The sequence below is a fragment of the Dendrobates tinctorius genome, unplaced genomic scaffold (genome assembly GCF_039654945.1).
Source record: "Dendrobates tinctorius isolate UK_male_01 unplaced genomic scaffold, ASM3965494v1 ptg000007l, whole genome shotgun sequence".
Taxonomy (NCBI): Eukaryota; Metazoa; Chordata; class Amphibia; order Anura; family Dendrobatidae; genus Dendrobates; species Dendrobates tinctorius.
The window spans coordinates 44,518,036-44,543,706 of NW_027361675.1; the positions used below are offsets into that span (position 1 = coordinate 44,518,036).

A 25,671-nucleotide genomic window follows, 5' to 3' on the forward strand; every position below is an offset into this window, starting at 1 on the left:
CGCATGCATTGGACAAGATAGCACTCTGACCGATGTTATTCTACGGCGCAGCGCTGACGCACTTTTTTTTTCACTGACCGAAACAGTCTGTGAAAAAAATCTCAGGATGCTGTACTTTCATTTTGAAATCAGATGCCACTCACCCATACAAATCTCTGGGTGCGTGGAAAACATCGGACTACACTCGTTTCATATGACATCTAAGTGCAGTCCGATTTCCGCTGACTCACAGAATGGAGAAAATGGAGAAATTTTGTTCTCCATTTTCTCCTCACAGTGGGCTATGACTCTAAATCAGATCACACTATGCTGACACTCTGATAAAACTCTGCTCACAGTTTGATCAAAGTGTTACTTGTATAATCGACCCAATTCTCTAGGATGAGAGAATGTTCGTCCATCTGACCGTAATCTTACAAAAACACTTTTTTTTTCTATGTGATGTCATGTTGTTAATAGAGTATAAAGAAAACAAAGACTCACTCATACATACACACACACACACACACACAATACAGAACAATGTTGGAAATGCCATATATCTTAGGCTGGTTTCACATTAGCGTTTTTTTGCGCAGTGCATCGTGCATGTCCATGCGAATGCGTCATGCGTACCTATGTTTAACATGGGGGGCGCATGGTCTTGCGTTTGCACACATTCGTACGCGTTTTCGTGCGCATGTGCTTTTTCAAGGTGTGCACCTTGGCGTGCTAGACGCAACCTGTTGCATTTTTGGGTCAGCTGAAAGGCGTAAAAAAAACGCATGTGCATGCTTGCGCATGGAATGCGACAAAATAACGCATTACACTCTATGGGAACGCAGGCATGTGCATGACATGCGTTTGTCTGCGTTTTCGTGCGCATGCATTTTTTGCATACAAATGTGTAGACACTGGTTTTAACCCCTAGAGAACGAATGCGCATAAAAACACAAACGCATGCAAAAACTCATGATGCGTTCTTTGCATGCGTTTCTATTGCGCACGATGCACTGTGCAAAAAAACACTAATGTGAAAGTAGCCTTACATAACTGGTCAGCTGACGATTATCTTTCTTCACTTCCCCACACACATCGACACTTGGCAAACCCAAGCTTTACATATTTGCAATTAAGACATTGCTTATCTCTCATTAAAACAAAAGGACAGGGTGTTTGAATTCATACTGTACAATTCTTCTCTTCCCCTTACTGGGGGAAAGTCAGGAGTAGAGATGAGCGAATTTTGGCCCTGAATCTGATTTTGACAAATTCATGCCATATTTGAACACCGTTCGTGCCGAACGTATGTCTTATGATCAGTACCGAACATATTCAGCTATTTTTACTCCCATTGACTCTAATGACGTTTGGCTGTGTTTGACAAATATTGCAAAAACAATATTGGATTCTGATCGTATTCGGAACTGAATCCGAACAAATTTGCTCATCTCTAGTCAGGAGGCCCTTGTATACATTGCATGGTTGTCCAATTGAAGGCTTGAATTGTCGAGGAAAATCTAATGTGACACAAGTTACTCCTCACGGACTAGCCGTGAGACAGAGTAGTCAAGAGGCCCAAGGTCAAAAGCCAGGAAGGTACGTCAAAGACAGAGGGATAAGACATACAGATAGTCGGGGCAAAGTCCGGAGTTTGGTAACTAAATTCAGAGTACATCAAAGGCAAAAGGGGTTCGTTGAAAGGCAAATCTAAGGTCCAGCAACAAAAGGTCAGAATATCAAAATACAGAGTAAGCACACCACTGAGCTGAAGCTACAATTGGCAATAATTTGACCTTGCCAGCCAGTTAAATAGCCTGGCAATTATCAGGAAAGGAAAGCACCTGGAGGAAACCCAATCACAGCACTGACAGCCCAACACCACCCTGCCATCCATAGGGTGGCTGAGCTGTTACTGACAGCCTGACACACCCTGCTATCCATAGGGCAGCTGAGCTGTCACTCACAGCACTGACAGCCCAACACAATCCTATTATCCATACAGAAGCTGAGCTGTCACTGACAGCTTGACAACCCCCTGCTATCCATAGGGTGGCTGAGCTGTCATTCACAACACTGACAGCCTGACATGCCCCTGTTATCCATAGGGTGGCCCAACACACACTTGCCATCCATAGGGTGGCTGAACTATCACTCACAGCCTTGCTGAGTTTGAAAAGCCGGAAACTATAGGTAGAGACCTGACTTGTAAGGTGCTGTCTCCATCCGGCTTCTACCCTCACTACTCTAGTCGATTGGCAGTTCTCTCTCTATATACATATATGGGAGAGACCTGGCAGTCAACTTTAGAGGAACAGGGAGAGGCCGATTCGGAGCGTCATCAGATTAGTCAGGTCTCTCCCTGTAGCCCACTGCTTTTCAAATGATATTCTCTGAAATTCAGCAGTGTTTCAGAGAAAACATACCTGACTGCAGTTGCCCAGCTGTGCAGTGATTCCAGGTGCTCATGATTAAGGCAGCATGATGATAATGACATGTTCCCTTTATTATTTTGAAAAGAATTCTCTGGGCAATGTGTAGATGGTAGAGGGGAAGGTCAGGTAGCTGGGCAGCTGAGTTGAGGAAGGTTTGGAGGGGTACAAGAGTGTTGGCTCTTAGCCCTGCCACTGATATGTACACTGATGTTAATGTAACAAGGTGGCATGGGGTGGTAGTCGTTGGCGAGTCCATTAAGGCACAGTCAGACCACACCCCGGCCCCTTGCACATGAATAAACAGTTCTGGCCCAGCCCCCGGGTCACAGTGGGTTACCTCAGACATATGACTCCTCTCCATGCTGGAACGGATGCAACACACATCATATGTTGTAGTGCCCAACAGTGGCAACTTCTTTGATGAAGGTGATGAAGTAAAAGAGGTACCATTCCTAAGCTGTCCCTATATCCAGCAACGGCTGCAGCAGACCAGGCAATAAATCCAAGAAGGCTCTCCGGAGCTAAAAGTCTCTGGTAGGGAACACATCCACTCCCTGTGCCCGCTGCCCGATAGTCCTAGCAACCTGTGTTCCCCCCAGCCGGGGGGTCTGTTTCATCCCAGACGGGGGTTCCCTCTGTCTCAGACGGGGACACTCGTCCTGCCTCATGAGCTTCCTGCTTCCTTTGAGACTGCTGAGAACAAGGATGAATTCTCATCGCCACACAATAAGACAAAAAAGAATGGATCTACCTGTGGCAAAACATTTTTGTATGCCTGATCACAACACCATTTATATGAAATTACTGGTATTGAAAGGTAACTTCATATCTCAGAGAGAGAGAAGAGTCTGGGAGTACAAGCTCATGACAACCCTTGATACTCTCAATGCAGGAATGAATGTGTCGCATGGATTTATGTCTTCTTACATCAATTAAGAAATATGCTCCTAAGACCTTGTGGGGGCATCACAACACATTAGGAGACCTCAATCAGAGGACAATAAAACATTCACTCCTTATCTATGAACTGGTCCAATATTTATGTTTCTCCCTCTCCCATAATGATAGTTCTGCTTCACGTCACTTGTCTTATCTATTGCATTTTTTCTGTGCTGTGTTGTGCATAAATATGTGATTCTTCAGATTTTGTATTAGTTATGCCTGATGAAGAGACCTGAGTAGTCTCGAAAGCTTGCAATGTGTTACCATCTTTTCAGTTAGCCATTAAAAGGTATCAACCACTGAGGACTCTCAATTCTGAATATTCTGATAAACTTTTAGTCCTTCTAATTTCCTAACAAACAAATTACAATTAAAAAATTATTCTCATGTAAAGTAGACATATGGGAAATGTTATTTATTCATTATTTTGTACAGCATGACTAACAGGTTCAAGGATATAAAAATTGAAAGTTTAAAAATTGCAAAATTTGAACAATTTTTGACAACTTTCCGATATTTTCACAAATAAACGATAAAAAATATCGGCCTAAATTTTCCACTAACATAAAGTACAAGATGTCACAAAAAATATTCTCAGAATCACTGGAACACGTTGAAGTGTTCCAGAGTTGTTTTACCATAAAAGTGACACTGGTCAGGATTTTAACATTTGGCCTGGTCAGGAAGGTGAAATCAGGCTCGAGGCAGAATGAGTTAAGGAAGCAAACAAGTTTTAGAGGATGAACATATTTTCATTTTGTCTTATTTATGTATAAGGATATGTGCACACGTTGCGGTTTTTGATACGTTTCTGTGGCGTTTTTGAACGCGCGGATTTGCCTCAAATCTGCAGTGTGTTATGCACATAATGTTTGTCAATGTGAAAATCAAAAACTCTGTGCACACGCTGCAGAAAAGAACACACGGATTCGCAGCATTTTATTTTCCACAGCATGTCAATTCTTTGTGCGGATCTGCAGCGTTTCTGCACCCATTGACTTGCATAGTCGGGAACTTCCGCAGTAAAACCGCAGGTCTAAAAGAGATCTGCGGTTTTGCTGCGGATGAAACGCTGCAGATTGGGAAGAGGGAAGAGTGTGGGCGGAGTGTGGACAATGACTGTGCATGTACGGTGGTGTGGGCGGTGACTGTGTGCGTGTATGGTGTGTGCGGGCTATGTGTGTTTGCATGTGTGTGGGGCTGTGTGGGGGTCTGGCGAGGCTGTCGGGGGTCTGGCGGGGCTGTGCGGGGGTCTGAACAGCTGTGTGGGGGTAGGGCAGGTCTGTGCAGGGGTCTGGAGGGGCTGTGCGGGGGTCTGGCGGGGTTGTGTGTGTATGTGTTTGTGTGTGTGTGTGCATGTATGCAGGCATTGTCCAATGGGACTACAAGTCCCATCCAGCTATGCCCGCTACACTGACAGTGATTGACACATTAGCCAATGATGGGACAGTAGTAGTCTCATCATCCGGCTAATGTGTTGAATGTAAAAAAAAGCCACATACACACATATAGTACATACTTACCATCTACACCTAATCCCGAAGCCCTTGCTCACCTGAAAAAAAATTAAAACAGTAAACAAACAACATACTCCCTGTGTCCGATGTAATCCAATTAATGCTATTATCTCCCGTGGAGAGCTGTCACATCAGCAGATGTGACCACTCTCCAGGGGCTCCGGTGATACAATGACGGAGATAATCCTCGGGATTGTATCACTCCGCCGCCAACAGGTCACCGGAGTTCACCTGTCACTTTGTGGCACTACAGCATGAGAATTTTCTCACGCTGTAGAGCCATAAAGTGAGAGGCTAATCTCCAATGACACACTGCCGGAAGGTTATCTCCGGTCAGTGTGTCATCGGAGGCCTATAGAGCAGTCACATCTGCTGATGTGACAGCTCTATAGGGGAGATCGTCATGGGACAATCGTTATTAATGATATTACGTCAGAAAGAGAGTATATTGTTGGTTTGTTTTTTTAATTTTTTTACAGGAGACGATGGCTTCCAATGGATTTAGGTGGGCTATAAAAATAATGAAAAACTGTTGTGTTTCATTAAAATACTTTATTCTTATGTGTGTGTGTTTTTTGACCCCTTCTTACTATAAGATTAATAATATTAATAAGGGATAGGTGTCTTATTGACGCCTCTTCATTATTTACCGGGCTTAATGTCACCTTACAATAGCAAGGTGACATTAACCCCTTATTACCCCATATGCCACCGCTACATGGCAGTGGGAAGAGAGGAGCTAAGTGCCAAAATTGGCGAATCGGTCAGATGCGCCATTTCTGGGGCGGCTGCAGGCTGGTATTGGTAGCCGGGGGGCCAATATCCATGAATATCAGCCCGCAGCTGTCTGCGTAGCCTTTCTGACTATAAAATATAGGGGGACCCCTCATCATTTTTTGGGGCGTCCCCCTATTTTAATAGCCAGTAAAAGCTATGCAGACAGCTGTGGGCTGATATGCATAGCCTAGGAAGGGGCCATATATATATATTGCCCCCCCCCCGGCTACAAATACCGGCCCGCATCTATGGATATATCTATGGATATATCTATAGATATAACTATGGATAGGTCTGTGGATATATCTATAGATATATCTATGGATATATATATGGAGAGATATAGATATATCTATGGATAGATATGGATATATCTATAGATAGATGTAGATCTATTTATCTATCTGTCTATCTATCCCATATCTATCTATCTATTATCTATCTATCTATCTATCTATCTATCTATCTATCTATCTATCTATCTATCTATCTATCTATCTATCTGTCTATCTGTGTGTGTAATGGAGTGTGGGTTGGACAAATGAAAAAAAAAAGAGGTTGGTCCAGAAATGACATCACAAATCTTTTTTTGTTAAATAACATATCTTTATTTAGCTTACAAAAACGCATACAATCCGCATGAAAAAAACGCATGAAAATACGCATCAAAAACGCAAGGATTTTTACCTGTGTTTTATGCGAATAGGTGCAGATTCTGTGCAGAAAATTCTGCAGGCAAATCTGAAACGTGTGCACATACCCTTAAGGGTGTGTGCACATGTAAGCGTTTTTTTCACGTTTTTTAAGCAAAATCACTTAAAAAAAGCTTACAAGAAGCATCCCATTTATTTTAATGAATTCTGCACTTTTTGTGCATATTGATGCGTTTTTTTCTGCAAAAAAAATGCAGCATGCTCATTAATTTTAAGGAAAAATCCGCATTTGTAACTATTTTCTATGAGACTGGGGATGCTCTGGAAAAAAACGCAGAAAAAACATGGGTTTTTGTGCAAAAACGCATGGAAAACGCGTGGAAAAAAAGCGCGTTTTCTGGGAAGGAGTCCGGTTTTCAGTCAGGAATTTTCTGCATACGTGGATACATAGCCTAATGGGTTTGTCCTGCAAGGGATTGAACAGCTGAGTATTGGTTACATTATATTTTACATTATATTTGACCACATTTTCAGACTTTTTTTAATCCAGCTCAAGCACTGATGCTCCAGTGGTCACCGTCAGTCTTTGTTTAGTTCTCTACATTAATGATGTGCCATACATGTAAGTGTCCACTGTATCCAACTAATTCTAATATGTAATGAGACTGAAGTGCCCGTAACATAAAAAAAAACACAATTCCCAAAAAGATGCAAAAAACAACGTTATATGAGTGTATCACACATGTGCAAAACAGTTATATGTAGTGCACCACCTAAAAGCACCTTTTAAGCATATCCCACAAAGCACCTGCTTGCTTTTCCCCATCCCAACATTATATGGACAGACCACATCCAGTACAAATGATGCCAGCTGTTGTACTTTTTTTAACCTATTGTTGTATGATTAGGTTTGCATTGGCTGAGCTAATTACAGTGACTTGCAAAAGTATTCACGCCCTTGGCTATTTACCTATTTTGTTACATTACAACCTGTGTTTAAATATTCTTGTAATCCGATTTGCATGTGATGCATCAGCACTAAATAGTCAAAGTTGGTGAAGTGAAGTGAGAAAAATATAGGTATAAATTAAATTTCTGGGATCAAATAACTAAGAATTGTCATGTGCATATGTATTCACCCCTTTTGCTGTGAAGCTCCTAAAAATTCCTGGTGCAAAGCAATTACCTTCATAAGTCACATGCTTAGTGAAAGGAAGTCCACCTGTGTACTCAGTCAGAAATCTAATATATAAATAACAAAAGACTGACTGGCACTTCCAGATCAGAAAACTGGTGTGTACAGGTGTAAACTAACTAAAGCAGTAATGCTATTCATATTTCATATATTTTATATTTACATGCTTTAGCACTACAGAGTGCAACTTTGTTTGTTTTTATGTAGAGATGACTACTCTTAGTTCACAACTATACACACCAGTTTTCTGATTTGGAAGTGCCAGTCTTTGTTTTGTTATTTATATATTGGTGCCAAACCAACACAGCTCAGCATGCCAAGTACACCATCCCCACAGTGAAACATGGAGGTGGCAGCATTTTACTGTGGAGATGTTTTTCGGCATCAGGGTAAGGGAAAATGGTCCAAGTCGAAGGGAGGATGGATGTTGCGAAATACTGGGTTATTCTTGAGCAAAACCTGTTTCAATCTGTCAGTGATTTGTGACTGGGATGGAGGTTCACCTTAACAAGACAATGGCCCAAAGCATACTGCTAAAGCAACACTTGAGTGGTGAAGGGGAAACGTAAATATTTTTGAATGACCTAGTCAAAGCCCAGACCTTAATCCAATTGAGAATCTGTGGTCAGACTTGAAGATTGCTGTTCACTAGAGGAAACCATCTAATTTGAAGAAGCTGGAGCAGTTTTACCTTGACGCATGGGCATAAATCCCAGTGACAAGAGGTGAAAAGCTCATAGACACTTCTGAAAAAGGATCTTGCAGCTATAATTGTTGCCAAAGGAGGCTATACAAAGTACTGACTTTAGGGGGGTGAATAGTTATGCACAACAAAGTTTTCAGGTAATTTGTCCTATTTGTTGTTTGCTTCCCAGTCAAAAGAAAACCAAATGTTCATGGTTGTAGGCATGTTCTTTACATGAACTGATGTAAACCCTCAAAAAAATAAATAAATTCCAAGTTGTAAGGTAGCAAAACGCAAAAAATGCCAATGGAGAGGGGGTGAATACTTCTGCAAGCTACTGTAATATGTTAAAGTAATCAGAATAATGAAATGATCTTACCTATAAGGTCCATTTTCTGTTAAAATCCCATTACAAAATGAAACATTTCCGCAATACATTTCTGTTCCAACCGGAATCAAAGCCTTAAATTTTGGAACAGTATCAGCACATGGGTAGCTAGCAGCTGGTTGCTGATAGAGATGATAGTATTGTTTAGTTGGGAATAACTTGTAATCAGATGGAGTACTGAGATCATATTCTGTCAGATTTGGCACAACTGTGGATAAAACAAATGTAAAGTCAGTGAAGATAACAAAACACTACATTTATTTAAATGCTATGCGTGTTTATGACATGTTTCTGTTCTTTACTTTATTTCAATGTAATACTGAAAGGGAAAGAACTAAAACTGAGTTTACAACTGTAATTATTTGGATGTCTTTCAGATTGAATAATGAAATACACTATGTGATCAGAAGTACTGTGATACCTACACCTTACACCTGAGCATTTAATATTTTCCATTCTAAACCCATAGGCGTTGATGTGAAGTTTCCAATCTTCTGGAGAGGCTTTCTACAAGATATTGGAGTGTCCAAAGGAGTTTTTGATTATACAACCAGAAGAGTATTTCCAAGGTCTGATACTGATGTTGGACAAGAGGGTATAACTTGCAATCTTCTCTCTAGTTCATCCCAAAAAATGTTCAATATTCAATGGAGTTGAGTCAGGACACTGTGCAGGACAGTCTTTCACACCAAGCTCACCCAATCATGCCTTTATTGACCTTACTTTGTGCAATGAGGCTCATTTATGTTAGAGCAAAAAAGTGCCTTGGCCAAACTGTCCCCACGAAGTTGGAAGCATACAATTGTCCAAAATGTCTTGGTTTGCAAAAGCATTAAGACTTCCCTTCAACTTGAACTTGGGGGCCGAAAAAACAACTCTCCAGAACAGGACAGAGAGTGGAGGGACCCATTTCTTTTATGCACCTAGCACTTTTGTAACCTTATGCCTGAATACAAGTTAGTCTCCTGAACAGTCGCTTGGATGAAATGCGTCTGGACATCCAAGAAGGGAGAGTGCAGGGCCTCCATAACAGGGCTAGTTGTGGACTGCCCTTGTCAGGGCGGGAGTATTTGGGGTTAGATCCAGCTTGAGCCTTTATAGCGACCTATAGGGCTAATCTACACTCCTTGAATTTGTTGACTTGAGGACCAAACCAGGCACACACTTTATCCCGATCTGAAAAGAGGATCTCAGAATGGGTGAGATATTTCCATTACAGTATTTTTTTTTTCCATTCAGTGCCTCAATTTACAGTATATATGATTAGTATGTATGATACATATTTGATGTGCATATCCTTTTTTTGGTAAGGTGGCCTCAACCTGACCACTGTCAGCACACAATCATAGATAGACCACCTACAAAACAACATTTTCCCATTAACTCATCACAAAGAAATTTTTTTGTGTCCATAGATTTTGATTCCCACACTGTACGAATAATCTAATCAGCTACACTGGAAACTTTTATTAATAGGGAGGACAGACCCTGAGATAAGAGACTATGTCCTGGACTGAATGTCTTGCCTTTCTTTTTTAGTGGTGATATTATATTTTTTGAACAGGAAGCGAGAGCTGCGGCTGCAATCTCGTGTCCTTTAGATTACTCATACGTCCGAATGTGGGGACTGCGACACCGGCGCTGATTGGGCGCAGTGCTCCTGTGAGCCCAGGGAATGCGAGTGCCAACATCGCTGGAACGATCTTGGCACTGGAGGGGAGTATAAGTGTTTTTAATTTAACAGGGCAAACATGGGGAATGAAAAGGGGTTGTCCTAATAGAGGACAACCCCATTAATATGTATAACTATAGTAGGCTTTTTGCAAACATACTAAGTAAACAATGTATTGTGCAAAAATTTTAGGTAGGTGAGGAAATAATGCTGCAAGAGATTATCAATGTTCTTTAAATATAATGGCCTATCCTTACATGGGTTCTCCTGGAATAGAAAAATACAAAAATAAACAAGTAAATAAATATGTCATTATAAATAAATTCTGAAATACCTTTAATTAGCTAGCATACACTTGTTTTGCTTAGAGAGCTAATTACTATAGTACTATAAAATGGCCACAATCAATACACAGAAACCTGTCCTAGAATGTTAATCAGACAGGTGCTTATGTGCAGTAGGAAGCTCTGCCCACTCCCTTTTTGTGTAAGAAGATATTCTCTCAAACGATACTTTGAGCTAATACCGGAGAGACCAAGGGTGGTGAATGCTGATGTCCACCTTTTCTTTTTGCTCTAGTACTGGAGATACCAGGTGTGCTGATGTAAGAAGAGGCTGCTCACTCTGCTATCCATCCCTTTTTTCTGATCGAATACTATAAATACCATGAGTGCTGAGGTAAGAAGAAGCTGCTCACACTGCTGTCTATCCTATCTTTCTGATCTAATACCATAAATACCTAGAAGTGCTGAGGTTAGAAGAGGTTGCTCACAATGCCGTACTCAATGTCTTTCAGTTCTAATACTGAAAATATCAGTGATACTGAGGTAAGAAGAGGCTGCTCACTTTAATATCCACCCTGTTTTCTGATCTAATACTATAGATACCAGGGGTGCTGAGGTAAGAAGAAGCTGCTCACACTGCTGTTACTCCTGTCTTTCTGATCTAATACAATAGATACCTAGAAGTGTTGAGGTTAGAAGAGGTTGCTCACACTGCTGTACTCAATGTATTTCAGTTCTAATACTGGAAATATCAGGGATGCTGAGGTAAGAAGAGGCTGCTCACTCTACTATCCACCCTCTTTTTCTGATCTAATACTATAGATACTAGGGGTAAGAAGAGGCTTCTCACTCTGCTGTTCACCATGTCTTTCTGATCTAATGCCGTAGATACCTAGAAGTGCTGAGGTTAGAATAGGTTGCACACACAGCTGTACTCAATGTCTTTCAGTTCTAATACTGGAAATATCGGGGATGCTGAGGTAAGAAGAGGGTGGTCATACTGCTGTCCACTCTGTCTTTATGCTTTAATATTGGAAATATCAGGGATGCTAAGGAAAGCAATGGCTGCTCACCCTGCTGTCTATCATGGATGGATGGACAGCAGTGTGAGCAGCTTATTCTTGCCTCAGCACCCCTGGTATCTTCAGAAGTGAACAGCAGTGTAAGTAGCGTCTTGTTACCTCGGCATCCCTGGTTTCTCCAGTGTTAGATTAGAATATAATTTGGGAGCACAAATAATGTAGAAAGTGGTGAGGTAGAAGAGGCAGCTTCCCTATACAAAAGAAGTGTCATTTGTTTATCAAAGTTATTGAGGATTTCATTAATAATGGAATTTCTTTGATTTATCTATTTTTTTTCTATTCCTGAAGAATCTGTTTAAGACAGGTTATCCTCTGTTTGCATTCCTGAAAAACCTATTCCCTTCATTATGTACACTTCTCTGTGCATCGTATTGCTGTGCTTTTGGTAGCGGTTGTGTTACTCATTCCATCCTTGTTTCTTTCACTGTAAGGATTTCTTGTGTAGTTAGTAGCAAAAACATTGAGACGTTCAAAGTTCTCGCAGGAGCAATGTGCCCCCCCCTTTTTTTTAAATAAAGTCTCTTTAGTAATATGGTTTATTAATATATTCACTTACCGCTGTTCAGTGCAACAACCAACCACACATCAGTTGTGTTATACAGTTGAAAAATGCACTGTGGTTCATCAAGCGCAAAACTGTTATTTGTCAGTCTCCCTAAAACTGACTTGGTTGTAACTTGAGGAACATAAAATCGAACTTCTGAAAAAGGACAGAATAATTCATTAAAAGCTTTTAATTTGTAATATTTATGTGCAGAGATAGATTGGCTCACAAAAGTACAGGGATACCTGTGGTGTAGTGATGAGCGAACATGGTCGGATAAGCCGTTATCCGAGCATGCTCGGGTGCTAACCGAGTGTCTTTGGCTTGCTCGAAAGATATGATCAAGTCCCAGCGGCTGCATGTCTACCGGCTGTTCGACAGCTGCAACACATGCAGGGATAGCCTGTTAACAAATAACACCTTATCCGAGCACGTTCTCTCATCACTACTGAGGTGGGCAGGGATCTGACATGTTAAATGACGCATAAAACTGAGCAGTAGACAACTCTATCCATATAAGATAGTAACTGATTTCTCAATTATTAATTTATAAATGAAGAGAACACATGAAAATATACAACTTTGTCATATATCTTAGAACGTAATCTGCCTCCTTGCCTTCTTCGATTGATCTTTCATTCTCATTACGTGGGTAAAATCTGTATTCAGTGAAGGCAGACTTTCACAATATTGAGATAGGAGATGACAGATGGTGCTTATAAGAGTGTATTATTTTCATGTGTACTATTGATTTACAAAATTAATAATAAAACTACGGATGCTCTTTAAGGCTAGTTTCGAATTTGCGCTTTTGAGCGCAGCGACGGCCTGCACACGGCCACCGCTAAGCCCTGCCCCCTGCCGCGCCTCCACCGGTAGCTCCGCCTACCAGCGCAAGACGCTGCATGTGTCCTGCGTCCCCTATCTTTATCACTGGGGGCACAGGCTGTGCGCAGTATGCTTTTGGCGGCGCATGCGTCCTTTTGACAGTGCGCCGACCAGCGCCAAATGCAACCTGCTGCAGTTTGGTTGCGCTCGGCGCACCGTGAAATGGACGCATGTGCCGCCAAACGCATACTGCGCATGGCCTGCGCCCCCAGTAATAAAGATAGGGGACGCAGGACGCATGCAGCGTCATGCGCCGGTAGGTGGAGCTACCGGCGGAGGCGCGGCAGGGGGCGGGGCTTAGCGGCGGCCGTGCGCAGGCCGTCGCTGCGCTCAAAAGCGCAAATGTGAAACTAGCCTTAGCTAATACACAAAAAAAAATGGTTAATCCTTAGCCCTGGTCATAGCTATAAAGAAAACCCAAGATAACCAAGTCTAATAAATTTCTGTTTATAATATTATTATATGATCTATAAATGTATTTAGATACCACTTCCATTTAGCATTAACTAGTTCATTTCAACTTCTTTCTGCTTTTCAATTTACATTTGGTAAAATAAAATGCGCTGTTTGTAAGTATTACCTCTCGTGTTAGAAACAAAACAGACAAATTCTCTATACTGTATTATTACCTTGTTACATATTTTATTCCACATGGTCTAGGGCAAACGTGTTTCCACTTTCTACTATTTAGCCTATTTCTAGCGACATGCAAATTGCAAATTTTGGGAAAAAGAATTGCAAGAATGAAAAATCTTCTCTTGGACTGCACAAGTAAAGTTTATTATACCGACTTCCTTCACATGCTGCAACTTTTGTCATCTGTGATATACCGGTATATGTAGCAATTATGTCGCCAAGAGCAGATTTATTGGAACATCTGAGACAAATTGTTAAAAAATGACAAAAAGTCTGAATAAATCTTAAGTAAACCGTTTCTCCCCTTATATATAGTGCGAAGCAAATCTAACCACTTGCTGTTAAGTACAACAATGAAAATGTTACATTTAATGTGTTAATCAAAATAGTGAATGAATAATAAGTGATAAATCTTTGAAAAACATAAATGACAACAGTAAATATCACTTTAAGAATATTTAACATGGGAAAATTGCCCCAACACATTTCCTCTATGTAAAAGGTGCCACAAACTCTTGAAAAAAAAATCAGCTCAAGGAAATAGTAAAAAGTGAGAAGAGATAAACTGCTTTACCTGCTAGTGTTGCCGTGACCCCCAGAAGCAGGAGCCCCAGTTTTAGGAGCAGCTCCATGATTGAATAATGTATTACAATTTTAATGCAGTGGGGTAAGTACAGTGGACGTAGTACTTGTTTGCCTCGCTCCAGATGATTCTGAACTTTTAAGAATATTTCTATGAAGGGTTGGTGTCTCCCCTGGGGATATAATGGTCCCTTGCATATAATGGTTCATGCATTCCTGACATAATGAAGAGAAGAATAGAGGACAGACACGTCAGACTTGTTTTAGAGTACAAATAATAAAACGTAATAGGAGGTTATTTAGTGAAAAATATAATTTTTAAGGAATTCTTACATTTCAAAAAAAGGATTATGAGAACTAATGTTTATCAAATACTACTAATGAAAGTCCTGATGGAGCATTCAAGATATATTATGTGATACCATTGCTGCAGTGACCCAATAGTATTCAAGAGTAAATATCATACTAGGTGTGGTAAGAATGTAGGGTTTTTCATGTTTTGCGTAAGTTCCGGAGATATTTTTAGCTAGACAAACCCTAACTGGAGGTAAACTAGTTCAGGAAACACAATATCTGGCAATGGTATGGGTAAGAAATGTATGTCCACATATATAAGTATTTATACACATCTATAATTATACATGCAAACATTTCCTGATATGTATGTCTTGTACACGCACACACAAACACACGTAACCATATTTTCTTTTACGTTATGGTTTTTCTTTATTTTTATGATAGACTAAATGCTTTTTAAGATTGTTAGCGAGTAACCTCCTTGTACAGCCACAATTCCCAAAAAGTTAGGACGTTGAGTGAAATGTAAAGAAACAAGAATGCAACGATCTGAAAATATCTTATAGCCATATTTTATTCACAACAGGGCATAAAGCACATATCAGAAGCTGAAATTAGATATTTTTACATTTTATTTGAAAACTGTTTACTAATTTACGAAATTGAAGGAACTAATACATCTCAAAAAGCTCAGGTCAGAGCCATGTCTGCCATTGTGTGGCATCCCATATTGTTTTTACAATAATCTGCAATAGGGATGAGCGAGTAGTGAAAGACTCGGACTCGCTGTACTCGTTACGAGTAGCTCCTAATACTCGGGTACTCATAGCAAGTAGTGTGTCCAATGTAAGTCTATGGGAAATGCAAGTAATGAGCAGAGAATGTGTGTGGGCAGAGACTATGTTGCATGGAGAATGTGTGCGGGGGTATGCCGGGCTCTGCCGGTGTTGTGCGGGCTGTGCTGGCTCTGTGCGGGGCCTGTGCAGGCATCGTCCGATGGGACTACTTGTCCCATCTGGCTATGCCCGCTACAGTGACAGCATTAGCGGATGATGGGAAAGTAGTATTCCCATCATCCGGCTAATGTGGTGAATAAAAAAAAAACAAAACCCACATACAGAACATACAACATATGACATACAGTACATACACATAACATGCAACACATAACATATAGTACATACTCATCGCACACACCTAATTCCCCGAAGCCATTGGTCACCTGTAAAAAATTAAAATAATTAAGCAACCTATACTCACCTTTCTGCCGTAATCCCATTAATAACGAGGGTCCCATGACGATTTCTCGTGGAGAGCAGCTGCATCAGCTGATGCAACCGCTCTCCAGGGGCTCCAGCGATACAGTGATGCTGCGCGGCCAGCCAAACACAGTAATGTCACAACAAAGAAGGCGGCGGCTTTACTGTGATTGGCTAACACATGCCGGTGGGAGATCCGAATATGATTTGAGTACCGCGAGTACCTCATTACTCTCAGAGTACCAAGTCCTAACAAATATACTCGCTCATCCCTAGTCTGTAACCATCTGGGATGTGAGGAGACCAATTGCTGGACTTTTGGGAGAGGATTGTTGTCCTAATCTTATCTTATGTATGATTCTTGCTGTACATCAGTCCTGGGTCTTCTTTGCTGGATTTTTCATTTTCATAATGCGTTATATCTTTCTTATTTTTGAAAGGTCTGAATACAAGAAGGTCATGTCAACTACTTCTGTGTCATGCTGTTGTGATGGATGCAGTATGTGGTTTAGCATTCACATACTGAATATTCTTCACCTTAATGAGCGGGGACACATGATCGCCCGGCTGTAGGAGCTGATGGCACCGGAACAAGATACTGCGAGGGCGCGCAGGGAAGGTAAGTAGGATGGTTTTTTTTTGCGTTTCTCATGCATGGGGGCCACGCATACAAGGATAGGGATGAGAGCAATGCATGCAAAGATAGGGATGATGAGCCATGCATGCAAGGATAGGGATAAGGAGCCATGCAGACAAGGATGGGAATAAGGAGCCATGCAGACAAGGATGGGAATAACGAACCATGCAGACAAAGATGGGAATGAGGAGCCATGCATGCAAGGATGGGGATGAAGAGCCATGCATACCAGGATAGGGATGAGGGCAATGCATACCTGGTGTTAGGGTTCTAGGTAGAAAACCCGAGAGTGGACCCTCTGGGTCGTGGCTCCAGAGCCCCCGAGGGCGAGCGGACCAGGTGATGACCACCCCCTATACAGGGAGTGTTAGGGGCAGGCCCAAGGGAGATGGAACCACGACAGCCGGAACCAAAGGGACGACCCAGGGTAAATACAGGAGAGCAGATCAGAGTGTGGGAAGGTATACGAGGGGTAGAGTAGATCCAAAGTAACAGGAGGCAGGCTGTGGAAGCCCGAAGGATCAGGACGGAACCGGGACCAGAAGCTGAAAGGAAGATGAGCGAAAGGGGGTTAGGAAAGGCTGGGCCTGGGAAATGAGACAAGGAACGAGACAGGGGAAGGAGCGTAATATACAGGAGGCAGGCAACAATAGGGCAGAGGTACAGGAAAGGGACCGGCACAGGGGAACACAGGAGGAGGAAGCAGAGAAACCAAGGAGGACGGTAGACAGAGACAGGGAGACACGGGAGCAGGCTACAGACAGGAACCAAGGCAGAGATACTGGAGAGCGCAGCACAGAGGGTGCGCAGGGACCTGATGGCCAAGGGTGACGCTGCGCAAGGATAGTGGGCGCCACGGGCTAAGACAAACAGGCGTCTTACCTGTCCAGACGCCCAGCTGAAATACCCGGTGGGTGCCACCATGATGGGGGCGGAGCCACCGGGTCACGTGCCCCCAGGATGCACAGAGGCCGAGGAAGGGCGAGCGCGCATGCGCGGACCTCCGACGCGCCGAACCCCTGCAAAGCCAGACAGGGGACGGCGTGAGAGCATAGAGGAGGGGCGCCGGCAGGAGGAGGACCCCAGGTGAGCGCTGGCGGGTGCAACAGTACCCCCTCTCTTACTCCCCTCCCTCTTAAGGCGGGACAAGAATTTTCTCATGATATGAGGGGCATTGATGTTTTCTCGGGGTTCCCACGACCTCTCCTCAGGACCGAACCCTTTCCAATCAATAAGAAAAAAGGTCCTACCCCTGACGGTCTTCTTTGCCTAGATGTCCTTGACATCAAAGATGTCTTCTGCGGTGCTAGGTTGAGGGGCGCGGGAGGAGGCTGGGTGAAAGCGATTAAATACTGTGGGTTTGAGGAGCGAGACGTGGAAGGTATTGGGAATTCGCAGAGAGGCAGGTAGCTTTAGTTTATAGGCCACATCGTTGATGCGACTCAAAATCTCAAAAGGACCAATATAACGTGGACCCAATTTATAAGAGGGGATCTTAAGGCGAACAAAACGCGAGGATAGCCAGACCTTATCGCCTGCCTGATAAGGGGGAGCGTCAAGGCGTTTCTTGTCGGCGTACCTCTTCATCCGATCGCTAGCTCTCTCAAGGGCCCCTTTTGTCTCCTCCCAAATTTTAGAGAATTCTGAGGACAAGGAGTCTGCCGCCGGCACGCCCGAGGCGGGGGAAACGGGAAGGGGAATGCCCGGGTGCTGTCCGAAAACCACAAAAAAGGGGGACTTAGAAGAGGATTCGTTGGGGTGATTGTTGTGGGCAAATTCAGCCCAAGGAAGCAGCGAGACCCAGTTGCTCTGGTGTGCATTAGAAAAATGCCGAAGATAAGAGGTTAACACCTGGTTGATTCGCTCCACTTGGCTGTTGGACTGCGGGTGATAGGCAGAAGAGAAATCCAGGGCTACCTTCATTGAACTGCAGGGGGCTCTCCAGAAACGAGAGGTGAATTGAACACCACGGTCAGACACGATGTGCTGGGGAAAACCATGAAGTCGGAAAATATGTTGCAAGAAGATCTTCGCCAACTCGGGTGCCGAAGGCAGGCCAGGCAGAGGGATAAAATGGGCCATCTTGGAAAAACGGTCCACCACCACCAAAATGACAGTGCAGCCGGAGAAGGAGGATGGAGGTAGATCCGTGATAAAATCCATGGCGATATGGCTCCAAGGGACCGAAGGTATAGGCAACGGATGTAAGAGACCAGAGTGTAACTGTCTTGGAACTTTATTTTGGGCGCAGGAGGGACACGAAGCGGTGAACTCCAAGACGTCCTGGCGGAGCGATGGCCACCAATAGTGGCGGGAGATGAGGGACAGAGTCCTTTTGGCTCCAGCATGCCCAGTGACTTTAGAGGAGTGCCCCCAATGCAGAATCCTTACTTTGTCATGGTCCAATACCAAGGTCTTGCCTGGTGGTGGATTAACCAAACTTAGAGGAGCTAAAGTGACGACCTTCGCTGGATCGATGATGTGAGCAGGACCCTCCTCTTCATCCGTAGGGAGGAATGACCTCGATAGCGCATCTGCTTTGGTAATTTTATTACCCGGCCGAAAGTGGAGCTCGAAATCAAAGCGTCCAAAGAATAAGGACCATCTGGCTTGCCGGGGGTTGAGCCTTTGAGCAGACTGGACGTAGGCCAGATTCTTGGGGTCGGTAAATATGGTGAAGGGATGGACAGCTCCTTCGAGAAGGTAACGCCATTCCTCTAAAGCCAGTTTTATCGCAAGTAGTTCCTTGTCCCCAATGGAATAATTGCGCTCGGGCGGGGAAAAGGCTTTAGAGAAAAATCCACATGTGACAGTCCGACCAGTGGAGGTTTTTTGCAGGAGAACTGCTCCAGCTCCAACAGATGATGCGTCGACCTCAAGAATAAAGGGTCTATCGGACGGTGGAGAACAGGCGCTGTAGAGAATTCCTTCTTCAAAGCTTGAAAGGCGTCCTCTGCCTCAGGAGGCCAGAGGTGGGGTTTTGCCCCTTTGCGTACGAGGGCAGAGATAGGCTTGGTTAAGGTGGAGAAGTGAGGAATAAATTGCCTATAATAATTAGCAAAGCCGAGGAAGCGTTGGATGGCTTTGAGTCCAAGAGGACGAGGCCAGTTCAGGACAGCGGACACTTTCTCAGGATCCATCTTCAGACCAGAGCTCGAAATGATGTATCCTAGAAACGGCAGGGACGGTTGCTCGAAGACGCATTTCTCCAACTTGGCAAACAGGTGGTTCTCCCTAAGACGTAGCAACACTTGCCGAACGTTCCGCCGATGGGTAGAGAGATCCGGGGAGAAGACAAGGATGTCGTCAAGGTAAACCACGACACAGGAATAGAGGAGGTCTCGAAAAATATTGTTGACGAGTTCCTGGAATACTGCAGGTGCATTGCAGAGGCCAAAAGGCATAACAAGGTACTCGTAGTGACCGTCACGCGTATTGAACGCGGTCTTCCACTCATCCCCAGCGCGAATTCGGACCAAGTTATAGGCTCCTCGGAGATCAAGTTTGGTAAATATCTGGGCTCCTCTCAGGCGATCAAAGAGTTCGGGGATGAGGGGCAACGGGTACTTGTTCTTTATCGTGATGCTGTTTAAACTTCTGTAGTCAATGCACGGGCGGAGCGACCCGTCCTTCTTCTTGAGAAAGAAGAAGCCTGTGCCCGCAGGAGAGGAAGACTTCCGTATGAAACCCCTGGCCAAGTTCTCCTGAACGTACTCAGACATGGCTTGCGTCTCTGCCGGCGAGAGCGGATAAATCCTACCCCTCGGAGGGATAGCTCCAGGGACGAGGTCGATGGGGCAATCGTAGGGTCGGTGCGGCGGGAGGTTCTCGGCCTCCTTCTTGCTAAAGACGTCCGAAAAAGAGCTGGCCCTTATGCCAGTCTAAGGTAGGCTCGTGGGCCCGTAACCAGGGAAGATCAAGAAGATAGGGTGCGAGATGCCCGCCAGGACATAAAAGGCGATCTTCTCTTTGTGCAAGGCCCCTACCTGGAGTTCTACCTCCTGGGTGATTAGGGTAACTGCCTCTTGAAGAGGTTTACCGTCCACGGAAGCGAGGATCCGTGGAGTTTCTAGGGTCTTAACCGGAACCGAGAATTTAAGAACCTCCTTAAGCCTAATAAAATTTCCTGCTGCGCCGGAATCTACATAGGCCGCCAAAGAAAAACGTTTACCACCAACGTGCAACAAAACGGACAGAGTGAGGGGTGGAGAGGTATCACATACACCTAGGGAGGCCTCTCTTACCTGACCTAGGCGGTGGAGTTTTCTGGACGTTCCGGGCAGGCACGGACCAGATGGGAGTCGCTGCCACAATAGAAACAGAGACCATTGGTGCGCCTCTCCTCTCGGCGTTGTCCCGATAGTTTAAGCCGGTCTACCTGCATGGGTTCTGGCATAGAAGCTGAAGCGGATATCCCGGACCGAGGGCAGGGTGGTCCACGGACGGTTGGGGAAGAACGCGGGAGCCTCCTCTCACGAGCACGTTCCTGGAATCGTAGATCGATACGTGTGGCCAGTGAAATCAGTTCCTCTAAGGCGGTGGGTGTATCACGACCAGCCAGCTAGTCCTTAATACAACCCGCGAGACCTCGCCAGAAGGCCCCTACCAATGCCTCGTTGTTCCACCCCAAATCCGAGGATAGGGTCCGAAACCGGATGGCATATTGACCCACGGTTTGGGACCCTTGGTGGAGGTTGAATAAGGATTCCGTGGTAGAGACCAGACGGCCCGGTTCGTTGAATACTCGACGAAACGTCTCAAAAAAGGTACTTAACTGGGAGACCACAGGGTCATCCTGTTCCCAGAGAGGGTTAACCCATGCCAAAGCGTCTCCCTCGAGGTGGGAGACAATAAAAGCCACCTTGGCCCGCTCAGTGGGATATTGCTGGGGCAGGAGTTCAAAGTGGAGACGGCACTGGTTCAGGAAACCCCGACACAGCTTGGGGTCCCCGTTGTAACGAGGTGGCCTAGCTAGCTGGGGCGGTGGGTGAGGAGCCAAAGCTGAGACGGGAGACGAGGCGGCCGCCTGCAGGGAGTGTAAGCGGTCGTCTATAGAGGCCATGTAACTAAGAATATGGGCCTGGGAATCTCTCTGCTGTGCCAGCTCTTGTTGCAGTCCAGCCAATTGGGAAGCGTTCCCCGGGTCGGAGGCCTGGAGCGCAGAGAGACGGGAATCCATGGACTTCATGAACGCCATGATACGGGTTTGGTTCTCCCGTAAAAAGAGCAGCTCCTTTTGAACCGCAGCTGCTCCGGCGGGGTCCATGGCCTGTTTGTTCTGTTAGTGTTCTAGGTAGAAAACCTGAGAGTGGACCCTCTGGGTCGTGGCTCCAGAGCCCCCGAGGGCGAGCGGACCAGGTGATGACCACCCCCTATACAGGGAGTGTTAGAGAAAGGCCCAAAGAAGATGGAACCACGACAGCCGGAACCAAAGGGACGACCCAGGGTAAATACAGGAGAGCAGATCAGAGTGTGGGAAGGTATACAAGGGGTAGAGTAGATCCAAAGTAACAGGAGGCAGGCTGTGGAAGCCCGAAGGATCAGGACGGAACCGGGACCAGAAGCTGAAAGGAAGATGAGCGAAAGGGGGTTAGGAAAGGCTGGGCCTGGGAAATGAGACAAGGAACGAGACAGGGGAAGGAGCGTAATATACAGGAGGCAGGCAACAATAGGGCAGAGGTACAGGAGAGGGACCGGCACAGGGGAACACAGGAGGAGGAAACAGGAACCAAGGAGGACGGTAGGCAGAGACAGGGAGACACGGGAGCAGGCTACAGACGAGAACCAAGGCAGAGATACAGGAGAGCACAGCACAGAGGGTGCGCGGGGACCTGATGGCCAAGGGTGACACTGCGCAAGGATAGCGGGCGCCACGGGCTAAGACAAACAGGCGTCTTACCTGTCCAGACGCCCAGCTGAAATACCTGGTGGGCGCCGCCATGATGGGGGCGGAGCCACCGGGTCACGTGCCCCCAGGATGCACAGAGGCCGAGGAAAGGTTAGCGCGCATGCGCAGACCTCCGACGCGCCGAACCCCTGCAAAGCCAGACAGGGGACGGCGTGAGAGCGTAGAGGAGGGGCGCCGGCAGGAGGAGGACCCCAGGTGAGCGCTGGCGGGTGCAACACCTGGCTTATACTCGAGTCAATAAGTTTTCCCAGTTTTTCATGGCAAAATTAGGTGCCTCAGCTTATACTTGGGTCGGCTTATACACGAGTGTATATGGTACTTTTTCTTTCACAAAAATTTTCTTCTAGAGCTATTTTTTTTACTTTCACAAGGGAAACAGGAAAAAATGAATCATACAAATTGTTGTGAAATTTCTCCTGAGCATGCAGATATCTTATATGTGGGGTAAATCTACTGTTTGGGCACACGGCAGGGCTCGGAAGAGAAGGAATGCAATTTCACTTTTTGAATGTAAAATTTGCTGGCATAATTGCAGTCATGTTTTGAGAGCCCCTGATGAGCCTAAACAGTGTAAACCCCAGCAAGTGACACCATTTTGGAAACTACACAGACCCCTTAGGGAACTTATCTAGATGAGTATTAAGCACCTCGAACCCACATGTGCTTCACAGATGTTTATAACGTAGAGCCGTGAAAATGAAAAAAAAAAAAACAAACAATTTTTCCAAGATAATTTTTAGCTCCAAATTTTGCATTTTTATAAGGGTAACAGGTGAAATTGCTCCATACAATTTGCTGTGCAATTTCTCCTGAGTGCGCAGATACCCAATACCCAATAGAAAGACAACTGTTTGGGTGCATGGCAGGGTTTGGAAGGGAAGGAGCGCCATTTGACTTTTTGAAAGTAAAATTTGCTGGAATTATTAGCGGACACCATGTTGCGTTTGGAGAACCTCTGATGTGCCTAAACAGTGGAAACCTCCAACAAGTGACAGCATTTTGTAAACTAGAACACTTTGGGAACTTATCTATATGTGTATTGAACCCCCAGGTGCTTCACAGAAGTTAATAACGTTAAACCGTGAAAATAAAAAAAAATCACATTTTCCCTGCACATTTTTCTTTTTTGGCTCCAAATTTTGTATTTTCACAAGGGTAAAAGGAGAAAATGGACCCCTAAATTGGTTGTGCAATGTCTGCTGAGTTTACCAATACCCCATATGTTGTCAAAAACTACTTTTGAGGCACAGTGCAAAGCACTCACATTTATGATCACATTTATCCGGTGCTCTACGCTGAACACTTCCATCGAGGTTTCCATCTAAATCTTCGAGTGACATGACATATGAAACCCCTGATGGATCCATTCACAATAATGAGGTAGCAGAGTTACTCTGGACTCTGTCTAGCCTCTGTTCAGCGGTGTCCTTCTTTTCAGAAGTGCACAAAACTGTGGCCGACGGCACTTTTATGCATTCCTAAAAAGACAGACACCGCTGGATCACAGGTCCTTTGGTGTCCTCAGTGCTTTCATCTGCCTCATTATAGGGAATCTTCCGCCAGGAGTTCTGTCTGAATCATGTATTTCAGACACAGAAACCCTGGTGTAAGTGCTCAACATAGAGCGCAGGATAAATGTGCGCCGAGCCTTACTGCGATGTTTGGGAGGCAGAATGAAAAAATCAACAGCATGTGAAGAATTGGTTTTATTTATTTTTTACACCGTTTCTCATGCAGTATAAGTGATTAGGAGACTTTATTCTTCAGGTCGGTGCGATTTTAGCGATACCAGATTTATATTGGGTTTTTATGTTTGGCTGCTGTCACACACTAAAAGACGCTTTTTCTTGCGAAAACTAGTTTTTGCATCACCATATTTTGAGAGCAATAATTTTTCCATATTTCGGCCGACAGAGTCATGTTATGGCTTGTTTTTTGCAGGACGTACTGACATTTTTATTAGTACCATTTTCGGGCACATGACTTTTTTTTGTCACTTTCTATTCAAATTTTTGGAAGACGGAATTAACAAAAACCGCAATTCAGGAATTGTTTTTTGTTCTTTTTTTATACCATTCTGCCTGTGGTAAAATTAGTAAGGCAGCGGTATGATGATAAAGCATTGTTTTTTGCCTTTTTTTTACGGTGTTCACTGAAGGGTTTAACTAGTGGGACAGTTATAGAGCAGGTCGTTACGAATGTGGCGATACCAAAGATGTGTAGTTTTATTTATTTTTTTAATTTACATAAATAAATGTATTTAGTGAACAATACTTGTTTCTTTTTTTCTTTATTTGGGGATTTAAAAAAAAATAAAAAATTTTTACACTTTAATTTTTTTTTGCACTTTTTTACATCACTGTATAGTGCTGATCTGATACTCTGTAATGCTTCTTCACTGCAAAGTATCACATCTGCATCTGACAGTCAGGGCCTGCTCTCAGCAGGTACTCACAAGCCACCTTCCCTGCAGGACCCTGAAGGACCCCCGGCCATCTTGCCGCCAGGGGTCTCCATGGAGACCATCAGGACAACGTGATCGCATTGCATTGTACTAATGGAATCGCGTAGGGAACTCATTCCTTGCTTGGTGCTTCTCTATGCCTCTGTCACTACTGACATTGGCATCAGAAGGGTTAAACGCCCGCGATCGGTTCTAGCATCACCCGCACCTGATCGCTGCGCAGCTCAGCATGAGGCTGCACCATCTTGTCTAAGGTCCTGTCTTGCTACACAAAGTATTGCACAGCAACCCTTTTTTTTTAAATTAGAGTCGTACTATATAAACATAATTTTTTACTGTCTATCATTTAGAAGCAGCCATGTGATTAGGCTTCTTTCCAAACACTGAGGGATCCAAAGAAGAGAAACATGAAACATTCCCAACCTACAAGGCCCTACAGCAAGTACAAATCTGTGCTTCCCATGATGATTTCCTTTATGCTTTCCTCATCCTCTTTTTTGCTAATAATGTAGTCACTGTAGAGAAATGTCTGGAATAAAGTAACAAAGACCCATTTTCTTCAAGTGCCACATGTGCTTCCTTTGTGGGTGTGCTTCTCTACTTATTGTCAAAGATTGGTTTCAGCATGGCAAGTGGGCGAACCTTCATATGGGTGAAGCAGTGGTCTCACCTCGATGGTGTAATTATGAGACATGAGGCAGTTTTGTGGCAAGGGTTAGACATTTTGATGCTTATTTAATCACTAACATTCAAATGTTCAGAACCATTTCTAAGTTGTCTACTCCTGCTATAGCTAGACCTCAACCATTTCTGTGTTGCCTACTCCTGCTCTACAGACTACATAGGC

General features: G+C 44.2%; 1 protein-coding gene across 1 annotated transcript in view; it reads right to left on the minus strand.

Moving 5' to 3' along the window:
• The window catches only part of LOC141085915 (uroplakin-3b-like protein 1), a 42,522-nt gene extending 28,213 nt beyond the window's left edge, over nucleotides 1–14,309 (minus strand). Inside the window, exons 1-3 of the mRNA XM_073571550.1 lie at nucleotides 14,252–14,309; nucleotides 12,166–12,309; nucleotides 8,563–8,779 (exon numbers count right to left, since the gene is read on the minus strand). Of these exons, the coding sequence (XP_073427651.1) occupies nucleotides 8,563–8,779; nucleotides 12,166–12,309; nucleotides 14,252–14,309 (419 nt within the window). The remainder of the gene's footprint in view (nucleotides 1–8,562; nucleotides 8,780–12,165; nucleotides 12,310–14,251) is intronic.
• Between the last annotated feature and the right edge of the window lie 11,362 nt (nucleotides 14,310–25,671).